Consider the following 14,819-nt stretch of genomic DNA (forward strand, 5'->3'; position numbering starts at 1 on the left):
AAAGAAAATGATGCATCTTTTGCAGATATTTTAATTCATATTTCTCATAATACTCATCCACTTTTATTCTTGATGCATTATTTGTTCAATGAAAATATAACCACACTCCAAGTAATTCACAAGTTTTCTTAATAATCATATCCAGCTGTAATGTCCAACATCTTATTCCTATAAAGGAGAAAATCCAGCACATGCATGTTGCCCTCCAAAACTCGGGTCATTGAACAGCAACATAAAAAGGAAAATAGCAAGAACAAAATCGTAGTGACCAGAAGCTGGTGTCAGTGCAGGAGCCCAAGTACAGGGAAGCAGCTCATTAAAAATAATAATTATAATCGGAATAGGAAAACACTTGAGAAGCAGGTGCAAGGATGAGTTTCCAAGGAGATTCCGATGCGGATACACCAAAGGGAATATTTCTGCTATGAAGAATAAATGCATAGCTTCAGCTGGAAGCTTTCAGAATATGCATCAGCCAGCATAAGTTTCATTAGTATTTTACATAAGGAAGCCTACCAGGGATAGGCAACCATGTATAAATAGTAGGCTTCACCAATTTGGTGAGTGGTGATTAAAAAGGAGTTCTTTTTCTCTGGGCTCAGGTTCAGGTTTGGGAATAGAAAGTCGGATTCTGGGAAGATTGATGACTTCAAAGAGGGCCTCTCTTTCAGTTATTTCGAACTCAGTGCACATCTCATAACAAGAATACTTTGGTTTTCTTGGTACTGCACAACAGAAGTGACAACTCTTTTTCCTTGGAGTTGACTTCCTTGTTGATCACTGGGAATGTGTAGCCACTTTTATTCAAAGTATGCAGCTAAGGCAAAAGGATGACAACCCGACTTGGAGGTGGAACAATGAGGCTCACCATGAAAGCTAGCTATAAATTTCTATGAGTCACGGAGGCTAATTATATCCTTTCCCAAAGCAACCTTGGAAGTGCAACATCCTGGAGAAAACTAAAAACTTTTCTTGGCTGATCACCTATGATAAAATTCTGCCGGGCAAATCCCATCAAGAGGAATTGGAGTGCACCAGATGCTTTCCTCTTTGTAATGCTCATATGAAGACCATGGCTGTTCTTATGGTCTCTTTGGCACTTTTCCTTTCAGATTTTGAATCTACCCTCAATTTCAAACTCTCTGTGAACCTCCTGGAGAATGTTGATTGATAATGGGCTTCGAAAGGGTTAGGATAACGTGGTTGCACTTGTTTTCTGGAGTTCATGGATAGAGACGAACACCAGAATTTCTCAAACAAGCAGCAACTTGAAAGGCAAGTCCAGGATAGCGTCGATTTTCCTATTAATGACTGGACTAGAGTGACCTTAGAGAAAAAGTCTCTCTATCACGCATGTTCTTCTGGGTTAAAGATTTTGTACCTAACTGCTGTACTTAGTTCATTTTTTATTGTATCTTTTTGGGATGTGGCCACATATACCTTTCATTTTCTTAATGACAGTGGGTTAGGTATTTCTCTAACTCAAAAAAAAAGGAAAATAAGTTCTATTATGCTTATGTTTGTGATTGGCCTACAAGTCAGCAATGGCAAAATACCCACATGCGAGGAAAAAATACAAAGCTATGCAAAATAAAATGCAATGAATGGCACATATGGATTCATAAATGTCTCTAAAAGAGGACGGATCTTACTGTATAAAGTATAAAGATCCATAAAGTATATTCATACAAATATTAGATCCCATCCGTCTAAACCAACTTGCAATTTTGTGAATGACAGAAAAGAATACCTATAACAGATTTTTTAGCTTTCACTAAGTAAATCAAATGATTGATTTCATGGGACCTTTCTGCAAATCAGACACATAACTAACAAAACAGGAAGAAAATACTTCGATTCCCAAACTCAAGGAGAACAAGTACATAGCAGTATAGCACATTATAAAGAAATGCTTCACATGAATCTTGAAAAGAGAATCACCTAATAGATCAATTGCAGTTATAACAGCTTGCTTTGCAGTAGCATTTTGTACATGAAGAAGTCGTGAAAGCATATTGGTCCCCTGTAGTAAAAAGTTTACCAATATAATCAATTAAATATGCTTAACACCAAAAGATAACGCCAGACTGCCAGACAAAAGTCAGCATTTTCAACAAGCAATAGTGAGTAATATGGGTAACAGCATATTGCTTCGTGCACCATAACCTGGGCAGGCGGATAAACTCACTTATGAATGACCAGAACTAGAGAAGTCCTCACTGAAATCATGGTAAACTTCCTTCTGAATTAAATCAGGATTATCAATGTCATGTTACATAGACCATGTTTTCTCTCCCCATCAGTGTGAGATATTATGTTCTCTGCGTCAGAAAGATATAGGCATGCATGTCATCTGCAACAAAATGTATGCATTTAAGATGCATACTTTCCTTACTAGGCGAAGTAGGAATAGTATATCTGCTTAAGAACCTTTAATAAAATAAAGATGTTTTATTGAATTATATTAGTGTCAAAATCCTCATGTCACAGCAATTAAATTGCAATTGTTATGATCAGTTTTCAAATTAGGTGAATATAAAAGGAACCATGAAAATAGCCATTAACAACATCAATAGGAGTCCCCCAGTAGTATTAATTTATCCAAGTGATGGAAAGCTAAAGCATCCAGGAAAAAGGAATTAGTTCCCAAAGTAAGTGCATCTCCCAATGTAGAAGACTCACTCAAGCAGGAATCTTATATGAAATGATAGATGTGAGCACATCACCTGCTATCTTCTTGTTTCCCTTTCATCATTCATTTGGTGCTATTTGTCAACTAATCAATCCAAAGGACTTAATGATAATCTATAGGAAAAACCTATCGATACGTATATGCATGACAGATATATATAACAAAAGGAAACAGAGACTTTGAAACAACCGACAAAATTTGACGTATTATCTGATTGACCCTTCTCTATTAAGCCTTTCGGACTGGACAAAGATAAAAAAAAAAGGGAAAAATGAAAAGGAGAAAACGAAAAAGTAAAGCAGGGAGTAGCTCAATAAGCCATGAAAAGAGAAAGAGAGCCATGTACACATGCACATACACAACAATATGACACAAGATTTCTAGCGTCAGCCAGTGCTAGTAGCAAGGTCAGCAAGATATTAAATTATATTTATATAAACCTTTTAAATTTTTTAATATTTTTTAGCAAGGCTCTGCACATGCATTGGCACAACCAAGTGTGAGACATGCCATGACAGCCAGTTACTAGCATGGAAACCAATACAATGGCCATACCCTTCTGCTTAGTAACCAAACATTCTGATTCAATTTTCAGGTTTTGGCGCATCCCCAAAAATCTAGAGTTGAGAAATTATAAAGTGAGTGGAACTTTCTCCCACTTTAAATAAATATTAAGGACCCAGGATCACAACCAAAAGGGGCTAACCACAAGGTTATTAATTAAGGTCCTTGGCCCTTCTTAAGTACCAGATACCTCCCTAACACACACCTGACATGGGATCAAACACTGCTGGATGAATTCTCACATACTCCCCTACATGGTATGCTGTACCGATCGGTACCGCTCGGTACCAAGCGTACCATACCCATACCGATGGGTACCGGTATCGGTACGCCAATGTCGATACGCCTAGCGTACCGCATACCGTACCGTACCGACACTCGGTACGTCTATACTAATGCGACACCGGTACAGCGAACCTTGCTCCCCTAATTAAGCCTTATCATCCTCCCATACTGCAATTTCCCAGCCACATCAGCCATGGGCTAGGTCAGCTCTAATACCATCTATGACGACCCTAGACGTCACCCAAAAATGCGTAGCCAAAAGGTTATTAATTAAGGTCCTTGGCATGGTACCTCATCTCAGTACCAAGCCTTGGTCCTTTGCCCTGCTCAAGTACCCAAGACCTCTCCAACACATGCCAGTACAATTCCTCACACATACCCCTTGTTTAAGCCCTAGAATCCTAGCTAGGTGGCTTGTTAAACCCACTGAGAGATAGTTTTAGTAGAAATACAAAATTACTATAAATCAAGGATTAACATATTGGACACCGGCCGATCTAGCATTAGCATAATACGTACATATTGTGCTGATGCTTGGAATTCTTACACAATGGCAAAGCAGCTACAAGTGCAATGCAGCCAATACCTTTCTAGTGCTACATGCCATAAAGGCACTAGCACAACACATTCCATGCCCTAGCTTCCGCGCCAATTGAAAATCTAATCCATGCTACGAATTCAAGTCATAGTTGAAGGCGCCACCAAGGGTCAAAGAAATAACCATGGTCTGCTGAACCGACCTGTACCAGTCGGTTCAGCCTGTACCGAATCGGTGCCGACGGGCACCGGTACGGTACAGTGTATAAAAACGGTTTCGACCCAAACTGGGTCGGAATCGATTGGTTCCGTAATTGGACCGGCTTGAACTGGACCGGTTCGGGGGCATTAAATGCCACAGAGTGGCATTAAGGCATTTGACGTGACCCCACACGTCGGTACCGGTTCCCAGACGGTACCGAACCAGAACCGTACCGGTGTTGGTGCTCACCGATACGCCGGTACGGTCGGTCCGGTGAACCTTGGAAATAACTATATAGAAAAATTTCACAAATGATAAAGAAAGTATGAGGTATTCGAGCACTACATATTCAAAAGAAAAGTACAGGTTTGCTTCAAGAAAAAACATACCACAAGTGCATCAATTCTGGCTTCTATTACTGTAATTGGAGCATATCTCGCAGCATATCCATACATTAAAGCTAGTGCGGCATATGTATGATCAGCATCTTCTACTTTAGATCTACTTGAGAAGAAGGATAGAAATCTACAGCAAATGAATAGACATACTGATCATATCAGTCACAACAAACAATCTCCAATATCAAACAATTTAATGAAGACACTCAATTACAGTGATTTCAAGAAAAAAGAGCTTTTTTTGACGCATCACAGATGTCACACCAAGATTGGAACAAAACAATAATTTAAGATTCAGTTATATTTATCATGAGAGATACCATGATATAATTACAATTTTAGATATCTTTTTTTTAACTCAATTTTAGATATCTTTTTTTAACTCAATTTTAGGCACCTTTGGCTTCTTATAGTTTGACATTAATGGAAGTGAAATTGTCCATTGCAAAAATGGACTAGGCAGTAACCTTTAGACATTGAGGAGACTGAGTCAACACCAGATGCTTGAGAAGATGGTACACAGTATTTCTGCTAATAAAGTATGTTTTCTAGAATTATTTTCTACTGCTTTCCCAGTAGTATTTTTTTATGAATCTTACAATATTCATCCTAGAATTCCTCTTTATTTAGGCACTCAAGAATTCACATCAGCCTGATTCCTCAATTGACAACTTACATCTATCACATTCTTGACAATTAATTACCAATTCTTGATATAATCATCATCATGTTATTCTTGGCATGCCTAATAGCTTCTTAAGTAAATTTTTATGGCACAAATGGTAGGGTACCAAGTGACTGAAAATATTACAATGAGAATTTTATTCATTCAGAAATGAAGGGTAAGGGCAATAATAAATTTCCTCTTATCCATTTGGAAGCAATGGTAGGTGCAATAAGACATATCCCATTTCCATTCGGAAACAAATAGTAGATGCAACAAGATGTTTCCCGTTTTCCATTTGGAAGTAAATAGGAAGTGCAACAAGAAACTTCCTGTCATCAATTATTAAACAAAATGGGCAACGAAACAAGATATTTTCCCATCAATCATGTGAAAATGACAGGGAAGTGGAACAAGATACTTTCCATTAACCATTTGAAAACAAATGGGCAGCATGATAATTTACTCACAATTCTCCAATATTCATTTGGCAACAAGTGGGAAGAATAGCAAGACATTTCCAGCGTCAATCAAAGCACATAAAGAATGGTGATGAGGGAAAATCTGCTTTCAAGAATCTATGGATGAGTGGAGGAAAGAACATAACTTCAGGGTCGTTCAATTTCAAAATCTAGTGGATCCATTATTCCAAAAGGTTACGATAGCGAGTAATGACATGTTCAAGGACTTAGAAGGACATGATATGTAAAAAGATCTGAATAACTAAGTAGACTGTCAAGAGACCAAGTATGATCACTACTTGTGGGCAACTTCTCAGAGTCTCCTGAAAAGAGAGGATCAAGCGGTTCTTGAATTCAACTGAGGAACCAGCATGCAAACCCAACATAGGAACCAGAACTTGTGAGGAAAAATTCACCCCCAAGAAATTTTTGGAAACAATCAAGAATTGTGTCATTGTCAAAAATGTTGTGCAGGAAGATGCTGTCAAGTGACTTCAAAAGTTTGAACTTTGAAGACAAGTCAGAAAAGGGATAATCATTGACAGACATCTGGCTATATATAACAATAAAGTTTATAAGTTAATGACATCAACCAACCAGCAACTCATTGGGAAGTTGTCATCATCCTCCAAATTGAAATGAAGCAACACATCAAAGAATATAAGACGTACTAACAAGGTTAGCCGTCTCGGTACCGAACCCCGTACCGGTGCCATACTAGTACAATGTCGATACGGTACGATGCAGAATTTTTTTGGCATACTAAGTGTCGGTACGCCACCTGTATCGGATACCGATACCAAACCAGTACAATACAGTACGCCCCGTACCGTCCAGTTCGGGCCAGTACAGTGTACCATGCGTACTAGCAACCCAGACATTTGCACAATAAGGTCTAAGGCTACATAAAAAAAACTCGTACTTTTGTGAGCATAAAATTGCATATCCAACTTCCCTACATTTTAAGCAAAGTGCTATGGATTAGAATTAACATAGTACTGAGAAACTGAAGCCTAAAATCATGGATTTTGATTCATGCCATATCTTTTGGGGTAGACGGATAGCTCTGTAGTCTATGAGGGCATGCAGAACCAAAATGGTTTTGATAGCAAACCATAAATCCACAGCGACAGCATGATCAATAGACCACCTTGCAGACTGGACAACTATATAACAATTTGTTATAGAATGATTATACAAAATTCTTGATGATAAGAAAAGAGGAGATATTTAGAGCAACAGGAAGTTCTATCAAATAGATCATGCTAGTACCTCTGTAACCTACTATGTCCAACATTGTCTAGTATATTCTTCAATTTTTCCAGAACAGTATCCAGATGTGAAGCTGCAACCTGCCAGCAGCAAAGAAAAAGATATATGAAAAAGAAAGAGCAAATTTTGAACACTAACCAACTTTCTATGCCAACATACCAACCCCATGCCTTTAGCAAGACCAAGCCTATTTGTGGGGACTGAGATATCTGCATGCTTATACATCCATTCTATTTTTTCACGAACATAAATTCTATCATCAACTTTTTGAAGAAGCATGCCCAGACATCTGCAAGACAGAAGACCGACAACATTGTAACTGACAACCTACTAAGAGTAAAGGTGCATTTGTATGGCTTTAGTGTACCATATCCTCAGATAGAATAAATTTGGACTGTTCTGACAGAAAATCAAATAAAGATCATTTCCATTCAACACCAAAGGATGACCAAGGCCAATCTGATTGGCAAAGTCTACGAAACCATGATATGATAGTACATTTCATTGACAAGATTTTGAACTGCCAAACAAATGCTTGCAGAAAAGGTTCATCTAGAGCCAGTTTACAAGATCACATTTTACAATTAAGTAACCAAACAAGAAATTAAAGAAGACAGTATTATTTTAAATGTGCATATTTAGCAAATTTTAATAACAAGAATATATCAAATTCATGTGACACATAATTAAATATAATATAACAGTAGGCAACTCAAACTCCAACTTAACAACCAAGCAATTTGGAGATTTCTTCCATAATAACAGGATTCCTTATTGTCTATTACACTCACTCATACGCCCTATAAAGTTGGGATGAGAACTGGCTCATTTAAATAATCAAAACAATTTACCATGTCCAGGCAATATTGTTCATCAATTAAAAACTAAAATTAAACCAATATGAAAAGAGAATTGAGGAATTTAACATGATGAGCACATTGGGCTATCCAGGAAAATCGAAGGAAAAGTTAAAAAGAAGGGGGGAAAGAAATATTTCTTTTAATTGTGATTGGTCCTCAGTGCGCATGGTTAGTGGTGATTTGATCAAAAATCCAATAACCAGCCCCAAGAAAACATGTGAGTCTAAAATCAGATATCATTAAGAGTTATTCATCAATAAATTACACAGTACAATTCTAACAGATCCATCCTGTTCACTATTATATACTAACTAAAGTAAAATATGTGAAGTCTAATATAAATATATCCGATAATCTAAAGACAGGATGTTACATCATCAAAAGAAATTAGGTAAGGCCTTTTGAAGGAAAGACCAGCAGATAAGCGGACTACCTGACAATCATCATTTTTATTAGCATGGTTAGTTCATATAGCATATCAGAGGATTGCACGGATCAAAATTTCAGGATCTTTTTTGCCTAGAAATTTACATGCCTTATACCATCATTTCTTCATAACAATGCAAGAGCGAAAGCGAAATAAACTACTTTTCCAGAAACACAGAATTTCAGAATTCTAAGTTTCTTCAGCTGAAACCAAGGGTTAAAGTAGAAGATCTGCCTTGCCAGTGCAAATGGGAGCCATTATGCCAATGCCTCATCCAAACACAGGACAGATATTCAAACTACCATGAGTACTGTTGCTCAATAATCATTCACTATTTGCTAATGGCCTTCTTTAATTGTGACTCAACAAAATATTTGTCCTCTCTGTCCTCACTGCCAATAGAAACATATTGACCCTCGAGATCAAGGAGACCTCCAAAACACTGGAAACAGCAGTTTCCAAGCTATGATTCTGTAGCTTGATGCAAGAAACTATATCTTCAAATAGTTATCTTTTACACAATTCCATAGTGTCTTAATAGTTAAGATCAAGGTCTGCCGTAACAGCTGGTACGGGCCGGTACATACCGATCCGGCCCTAGCCGGTACCGGACCCGCGTGGAATCTGGTACCAGGTTGTTTTTTCAGCAGAACCGACCGGTACGTGCTCCATACCGGTTGGTACCAGCGCGTACCGCTTGATACCGGCCTCGTGCCGGTTTGCAACGCTCGCACTGTGGTTTCAGAAACCACGTGCGGCGCATGGTTTCAGGAAGAAGTGGCCCGACTGGCCACTTCTTTTAAAAAAAAAAAGAAGCTGTGGCCGAGAGGCCACTTCTGTCATTTCAAAAAAAAAAGAAGTGGCCTCTCGGCCACTTCTGTCATTTCAAAAGAAAGAAGTGGCCGAGAGGCCACTTCTTTCATTTCAAAAAAATAAAGAAGTGGCCTCTCGGCCACTTCTGTCATTCAAAAAAAAAAAGAAGTGGCCAAGAGGCCACTTCTTTCATTTCAAAATAACAAAGAAGTGGCCGAGGCCACTTCTTTCTTCTCAAAAAGAAAAAGAAGTGGCCGAGAGGCCACTTCTTTCTTCTCAAAAAAAAAAAAAAAAAAAAAAAAGTGGCCTCTCAGCCACTTCTGTCTGAAGTGGCCGAGTGGCCACTTCGCCTTTCGCTTTTGAAATGAAAGAAGTGGCTCGGCCACTTTTTTTAAACTTGATGGCCGAGAGCAGGGTTCTGCGTCTCGGCCTTCCTCGTTCGGTTATAAAAACCGAACGAGAACATTCAAACTCCAAAGTCTAGATTTCTTAAATTCAATAGAGCTCTGAGGAGTAACCAGAGAAGGAAAAATTTGAGAGATAGCCCACAAATTTAGGAGGAGGTCCTTCCCAAAAAATCCAGCGGAGACTATTTGAGGTGTGTTTTTTTTGTCCTATGTTATTTCATTAATTTTGTTAATAAGTAGCTTAAAAAAATAGTTTATAAATTGCTTAAAAAATAAGATCATGCGAAAATTTATTCCATTAGCTTAATTTTTTGATATGTTGTACATTTATAATAGAAATGGAGTCATCAAGAAAAACGAACCCTACAAAGCGTGATATTAGCTGGTCTTATGGGCGAAGACTTGGAAGAGAGGGGCAACGGCACCAGTTTCAATGTACCTTTTGCGACAAGGTTTTCAAGGGAGGAGGGGTAAGCAGGTTGAAGCAACACTTAGCCGGAAATTCCGGTGAGGTTGCTACATGCCAAAGAAGGAAAGGAGAGGGCTTCCAAAAAGAGGGCGGAGGTCGATCACCGAGCGGCAGAGCCACCTTCCTATCACTCTAGGGAGCCAGAGGAGGTTGAAGATCTAGATGAGGAGGAGGCAGATATTCGGACGGCCATGCAGGCAAGTCGGGATAATCAGTGGCAGCAGGAGGAGGTGGCCAGGCATAGGGCTCGATTTGGGCTCTCTGCATACGAGTCGGGCGGCGGTTTTGGGAGCACTAGACAAGATCCAGAGTTTTTGAGGACAACTTCAGTCAAGAAGAGCATTGGTAAAGAACGTGGCCGGATTGCATCTATGCTGGGTAGTTTTGCTAGCCGAAAGAAGTCATTTAGAAAAATTCCACAAGGAGCGACAATTCATGATGTAGATCCGCATGCTCTCCCCAGTAGAGATTCAAGGCAGCAGAGGGTAGACACAATGTGGATGAAGGATAAGAAGAAAATTATGTGGCGAGCTATTGGATCCCGGTTTCACTTCAGCCACATCCCAGCGAATGTAGCAGACAATACGTACTACAGGTCTGCCATTGCAGCCATACAAGCTGTAGGTCCCGGTGTAGTTCCTCCAAGCCCGAAGAACATCTACGGTGAGCTTCTTGACAACAATAAGGAGGAGCTGGAGAATTGGATGGACTCCTACAAGAGCAAGTGGCCCATATATGGACTAACCATCATGTGCGATGGTTGGACCGGTCCGACCAGGCGGAGCATCATCAACTTTCTGACATACTGTGATGCGAAGACCTTTTTCCACAAGTCGGTTGATGCTTCGGCTTATGTGCATAACACCGCGTGCATGCTGAAACTTATGGAGGATGTGATTGATCTGGTAGGAGAGGAGAATGTCATGCAGGTCGTCACTGATAATAGGCCGCAATATAAGGCTGCAGGGCAGATCTTGATGGAGCGGCGACCACATATTTTCTGGACCCCATGTGCAGCACATTGTATCGATCTCATGCTGATGGATATTGGAAAGATCCGTAGGGTGCAGCAAACGGTGGAGACAGCCCAACGCATCACCAGGTATGTTTATAACCATAATTGGATCCTTTCACTGATGAGAAAGTATGCAGGGGGAGAGATTCTGAGACCAGGAGTCACACGGTTTGCTACCAACTTCATCGCACTTGATAGCATTCTCAAGAAGAGAGGAGCCCTACGTCAGATGTTTGCCAGTCCCAAGTGGCATGATAGTAGATATTCTTATGCCAGCACTGAAGGGAGCAAGATACAAGACTTGGTGACGAGACAGTCATTCTGGCAGCGGGCTACTACAATAGTCAAGGCTATCAAACCATTATATGAAGTGCTGCGGGCCGTAGTTAGAGAGATCTATCCCCATATGGGGTTTTTGTATCACATAATGGTCAAAGCAAAGGATCAGATTATGGAGGCAGATCCAGCGCATGGCCAGTCGTACATCAACATCATTGAGCACCGGTGGGGAGCGCAAATGGGTAAGGAATTGCATCTAGTAGGTAAGCTAAGATATAATTATAGTGACAATTATAGTGATGGATGTACTTATATAATTATGCTAAGATAGTCTCGTATATATGCAGCATACTACCTAAACCCCCGGTTTCAGTACAGCATAGATGGAATTGGTATGGATGAAACACTTCTGGATGCTTTGCGTAATGTGATTTACAAGATGGAGCATGATCCAGAAAAAGCGGCCCTATGTCTTGAAGAGGTAATTATGATTTAGTAATTACCAGCATGTGTAAGTATACCGGCATCTTCAATTATTAACATGGTAGAACATGCTTCTTTTTTACAGAGCAAATTATTTAGAGAGGACAGCTACAGTTTTGGCCAACGAGCGGCTGTCGTCAGCAAACACAATATGAATCCAGGTACGTGACACATCAGGAAGATATTACCTGGTGTTAGTTACTAATATGGAACTATCATATAAGTAATTTTCATAAATATTTTTGCAGCTGAATGGTGGGTGCATTTTGGCGGATCCGCGAGAAATCTAAAGCGGATAGCTATCCGGATCCTCTCCCAAACAGTCTCCTCTAGTGGTTGTGAGTGCAATTAGTCCACCTTCGCCCTTATCCACAGCAAACAAAGAAACTGTTTGACACAAAAGCGCCTCAACGATCTTGTTTATGTGCACTACAATCTGCGGTTGAGGCTAAAGTGCATTCAGGAGGAAGTGGAGCTCAAGTATGCAGATCCGATTTACGGAACCTTCACCGATGATGACGATGATCTACTACTTGGCTGGCTTGTAGGCCAGCAGCAGGACCTCGAGCTTGACGAGCCAGGATCGCCTCCACGACCAGCTAGCTTCATAGCCACCGAAGCTAGGATCGATCCAGAGCAATGGGTTGAGCGCAATATTCCACGCACTTACAGAGCTGATCAGCCGCAGGCACAGGGGAGCCAGTCACCACATGCTTGGTACGAGACACCCTCCGAGAGAGCTGATCGAGAGATGCTCGGCAGAGAAGGGCGACATAGCCAAACAGAGAGGGCCAAGAAAGAAAAACAAAGGGTCCCAATGGAGAGTGTCGAGGAGACTTGGACCAGCAGTGATAAAGGTTCTGGTGGTGACGGTTCTTCTAGCCATGGAAGGAGCGGAGGACAGTATGGTATTTATGAAACACAGCCGGAGGGTGGTTTTTATTTCACCAGTGAGTCCCAATTTATGGGTGCTACACAGGATACAGACCACGTCGACCACCTGATAGATTCCGTGAGGATATCATTGAATATAGAAGATGGGCTCCTCGAGGTCGTTCAGGAAGAGGATATGGCTGCAGATGAGCTCGCATACGGATACGGATTCTATTATCCACAGCCTCAGCCTGACGAATATGGATATGGTGCATCGGATTTTGCTTCCGCCATATTTGGATGGGCCCCTACACAATCAGAGGACACCTCTCAAAGCCAGAACATGAGCGAGAGATCCGACAGTTCTTATAACCTAGCATGTGTTCCTTCTGATTGGGTTAATTTGCCTCCTCCTGACTATACTTATGATCCGGATATCTACGAGAGCCATCGGCACTCGTCCCGATTTTAGATATCCGAGAGTGCTTTAAATGTATGTAAATGATTGTATCTTAATTTGAAGATATTTTATGTGTATCATTTTATCATTTGGAACGAGAGGAGCTAATAACATGCATCATCTATGTTTCAAATTTCAACCCTAAATTTAAACATGAAAACATCAAAAATCATGAAAAAAGCAATAAAAAATATCAATCTTTACTTAATTTAAGATCCAACAGAGACAACATAAAAAGGAACCCAAATTTTTGGCTCGCCGTACCGGTACCATACCGGTCCGGCCGGCCACCGGTACGCTGACTGGTACCAGTACGGCGGACCTGGGTTAAGATCCTATCAAACAAGAACCAACACATGTTACAAAAAATTAGACACCAAACTCACAGCCACTAGAGACAATTGTTTCAACATGATAGATTCGCAGCTTGGTGTAGGAAACTATGTTAGCAGCTGGTAAAGTTTCATGCAACTCCCAAGAGTCATTACCTTCTAGGGCAACATGACAAATTATATCCAAGACACGCCACTGATGGGATTTCGATTTTGACTGGATCTTGCCCCACCACGTTCATTGCCCCACCACTTTCATTGCTCAAAGCACCAAATTGGTTAAAAGATTTTAGTCTTATATTATGACGGTATGACCTTTTCTCCATATTTTCATCTGCCCAAAGGTTCTTCTTTCATAACTGTGAGATCAGGATACCACTTTGAGTCATATATCAAGCATCTAGCTTATGATGGAACCATGCTCTTTTTCAACCTTTAAAGCAGCTTCAGAACCCTGGCAAACCTTAAAGCTAACATTGTATTTTTTTCTTTCTTTACATAGATTTTGGAGGCCCTATTACATCATCGACTCTCCTGCACTAATACGAAGACCAAAATCATGTGATAGATCATACAACAGCTGAAACAGTCTTCCTTTGTTGCCTTCTCTATATTCCACCACCTGTGAAATGTTACAATTGAAAAATTTTCCAGATTGCCGACAATGTGAATTTCACAAGTGGAATAAGCATATCAACATTGATTTTGATTTCTTCTTCAAAAATCAACATGTTAAGCTTCTCACTATATGGAGCCTATTTAGCAACTTGCCGACCTATTCGCAATTACTAGTATCGCTTCAAATAAAAAACATTAGCAAACTCTCTAGGAAGCAAGATAAGTCTAAGATGGTGTTAAAGATAATTGAATAGTGTAGGCACGCAAGTTATATGCTTATACAAGCCCATCATAGTATGTTTTAGTTATATGTGGTGACATGATCACCCATTGGTGAAGTATAACTTTACCGCAAAATGATTAACCATATTCAGGTGAACCATGAATTTCCACTATGCTATTTATTTTACTTACCTTTGCTAAAACCTTGTAACAAGTAAGCTTGGCATTTGTTTTCTCAACCTTTTGCTCCTCACATGGAAATGTCATCTATAAGCTTCCAATTATAGTTCTCTTAATACATGGAAGGAGAATATTATTCAATAACAGGATACTGAATAAAAGCATATAATGGTCACAGATCTAAAGGGCTCCAAACATTGCACTAAGATATTAAAAATAATAATATTAATAATAGAAGACAATGTAAAAAACTGAACATTTTGAAAAAGCAACTCAAACATTAAGTGCAGTAATTAAAAAAATATG

At 39.8% G+C, this 14,819-nt stretch overlaps 2 protein-coding genes across 4 annotated transcripts in view; one reads left to right on the forward strand and one right to left on the reverse strand.

Annotated features, from left to right (window-relative positions):
* The window catches only part of LOC103724090 (ARM repeat superfamily protein), a 67,229-nt gene that overhangs the window by 26,271 nt on the left and 26,139 nt on the right, over positions 1-14,819 (reverse strand). For all 3 annotated transcript variants that reach the window (XM_088718212.2, XM_039123524.3, XM_039123525.3), the window contains 4 exons: positions 7,235-7,364; positions 7,076-7,155; positions 4,670-4,805; positions 1,942-2,023 (listed from right to left, as the gene is read on the reverse strand). In XM_088718212.2, coding sequence (XP_088574338.2) covers positions 1,942-2,023; positions 4,670-4,805; positions 7,076-7,155; positions 7,235-7,364 — 428 coding nt within the window. The remainder of the gene's footprint in view (positions 1-1,941; positions 2,024-4,669; positions 4,806-7,075; positions 7,156-7,234; positions 7,365-14,819) is intronic.
* LOC120109902 (uncharacterized) lies at positions 9,785-13,812 on the forward strand. Its single transcript, XM_089929604.1, has one exon. It carries the CDS (start codon positions 10,243-10,245, stop codon positions 11,674-11,676), a length of 1,434 nt encoding a protein of 477 aa, XP_089785730.1. The 5' UTR covers positions 9,785-10,242; the 3' UTR covers positions 11,677-13,812.

The sequence above is a fragment of the Phoenix dactylifera genome, chromosome 3, assembly GCF_051530095.1.
Source record: "Phoenix dactylifera cultivar Ajwa chromosome 3, Ajwa_hap1_PhDact_Kaust_v1.1, whole genome shotgun sequence".
NCBI classification, from domain to species: domain Eukaryota; kingdom Viridiplantae; phylum Streptophyta; class Magnoliopsida; order Arecales; family Arecaceae; genus Phoenix; species Phoenix dactylifera.

What these genes read in the sequence shown, in the direction of transcription:
- LOC120109902 (XM_089929604.1), top strand. Translation starts at nt 10,243, where the DNA reads ATGCAGGCAAGTCGGGATAATCAGTGGCAGCAGGAGGAGGTGGCCAGG.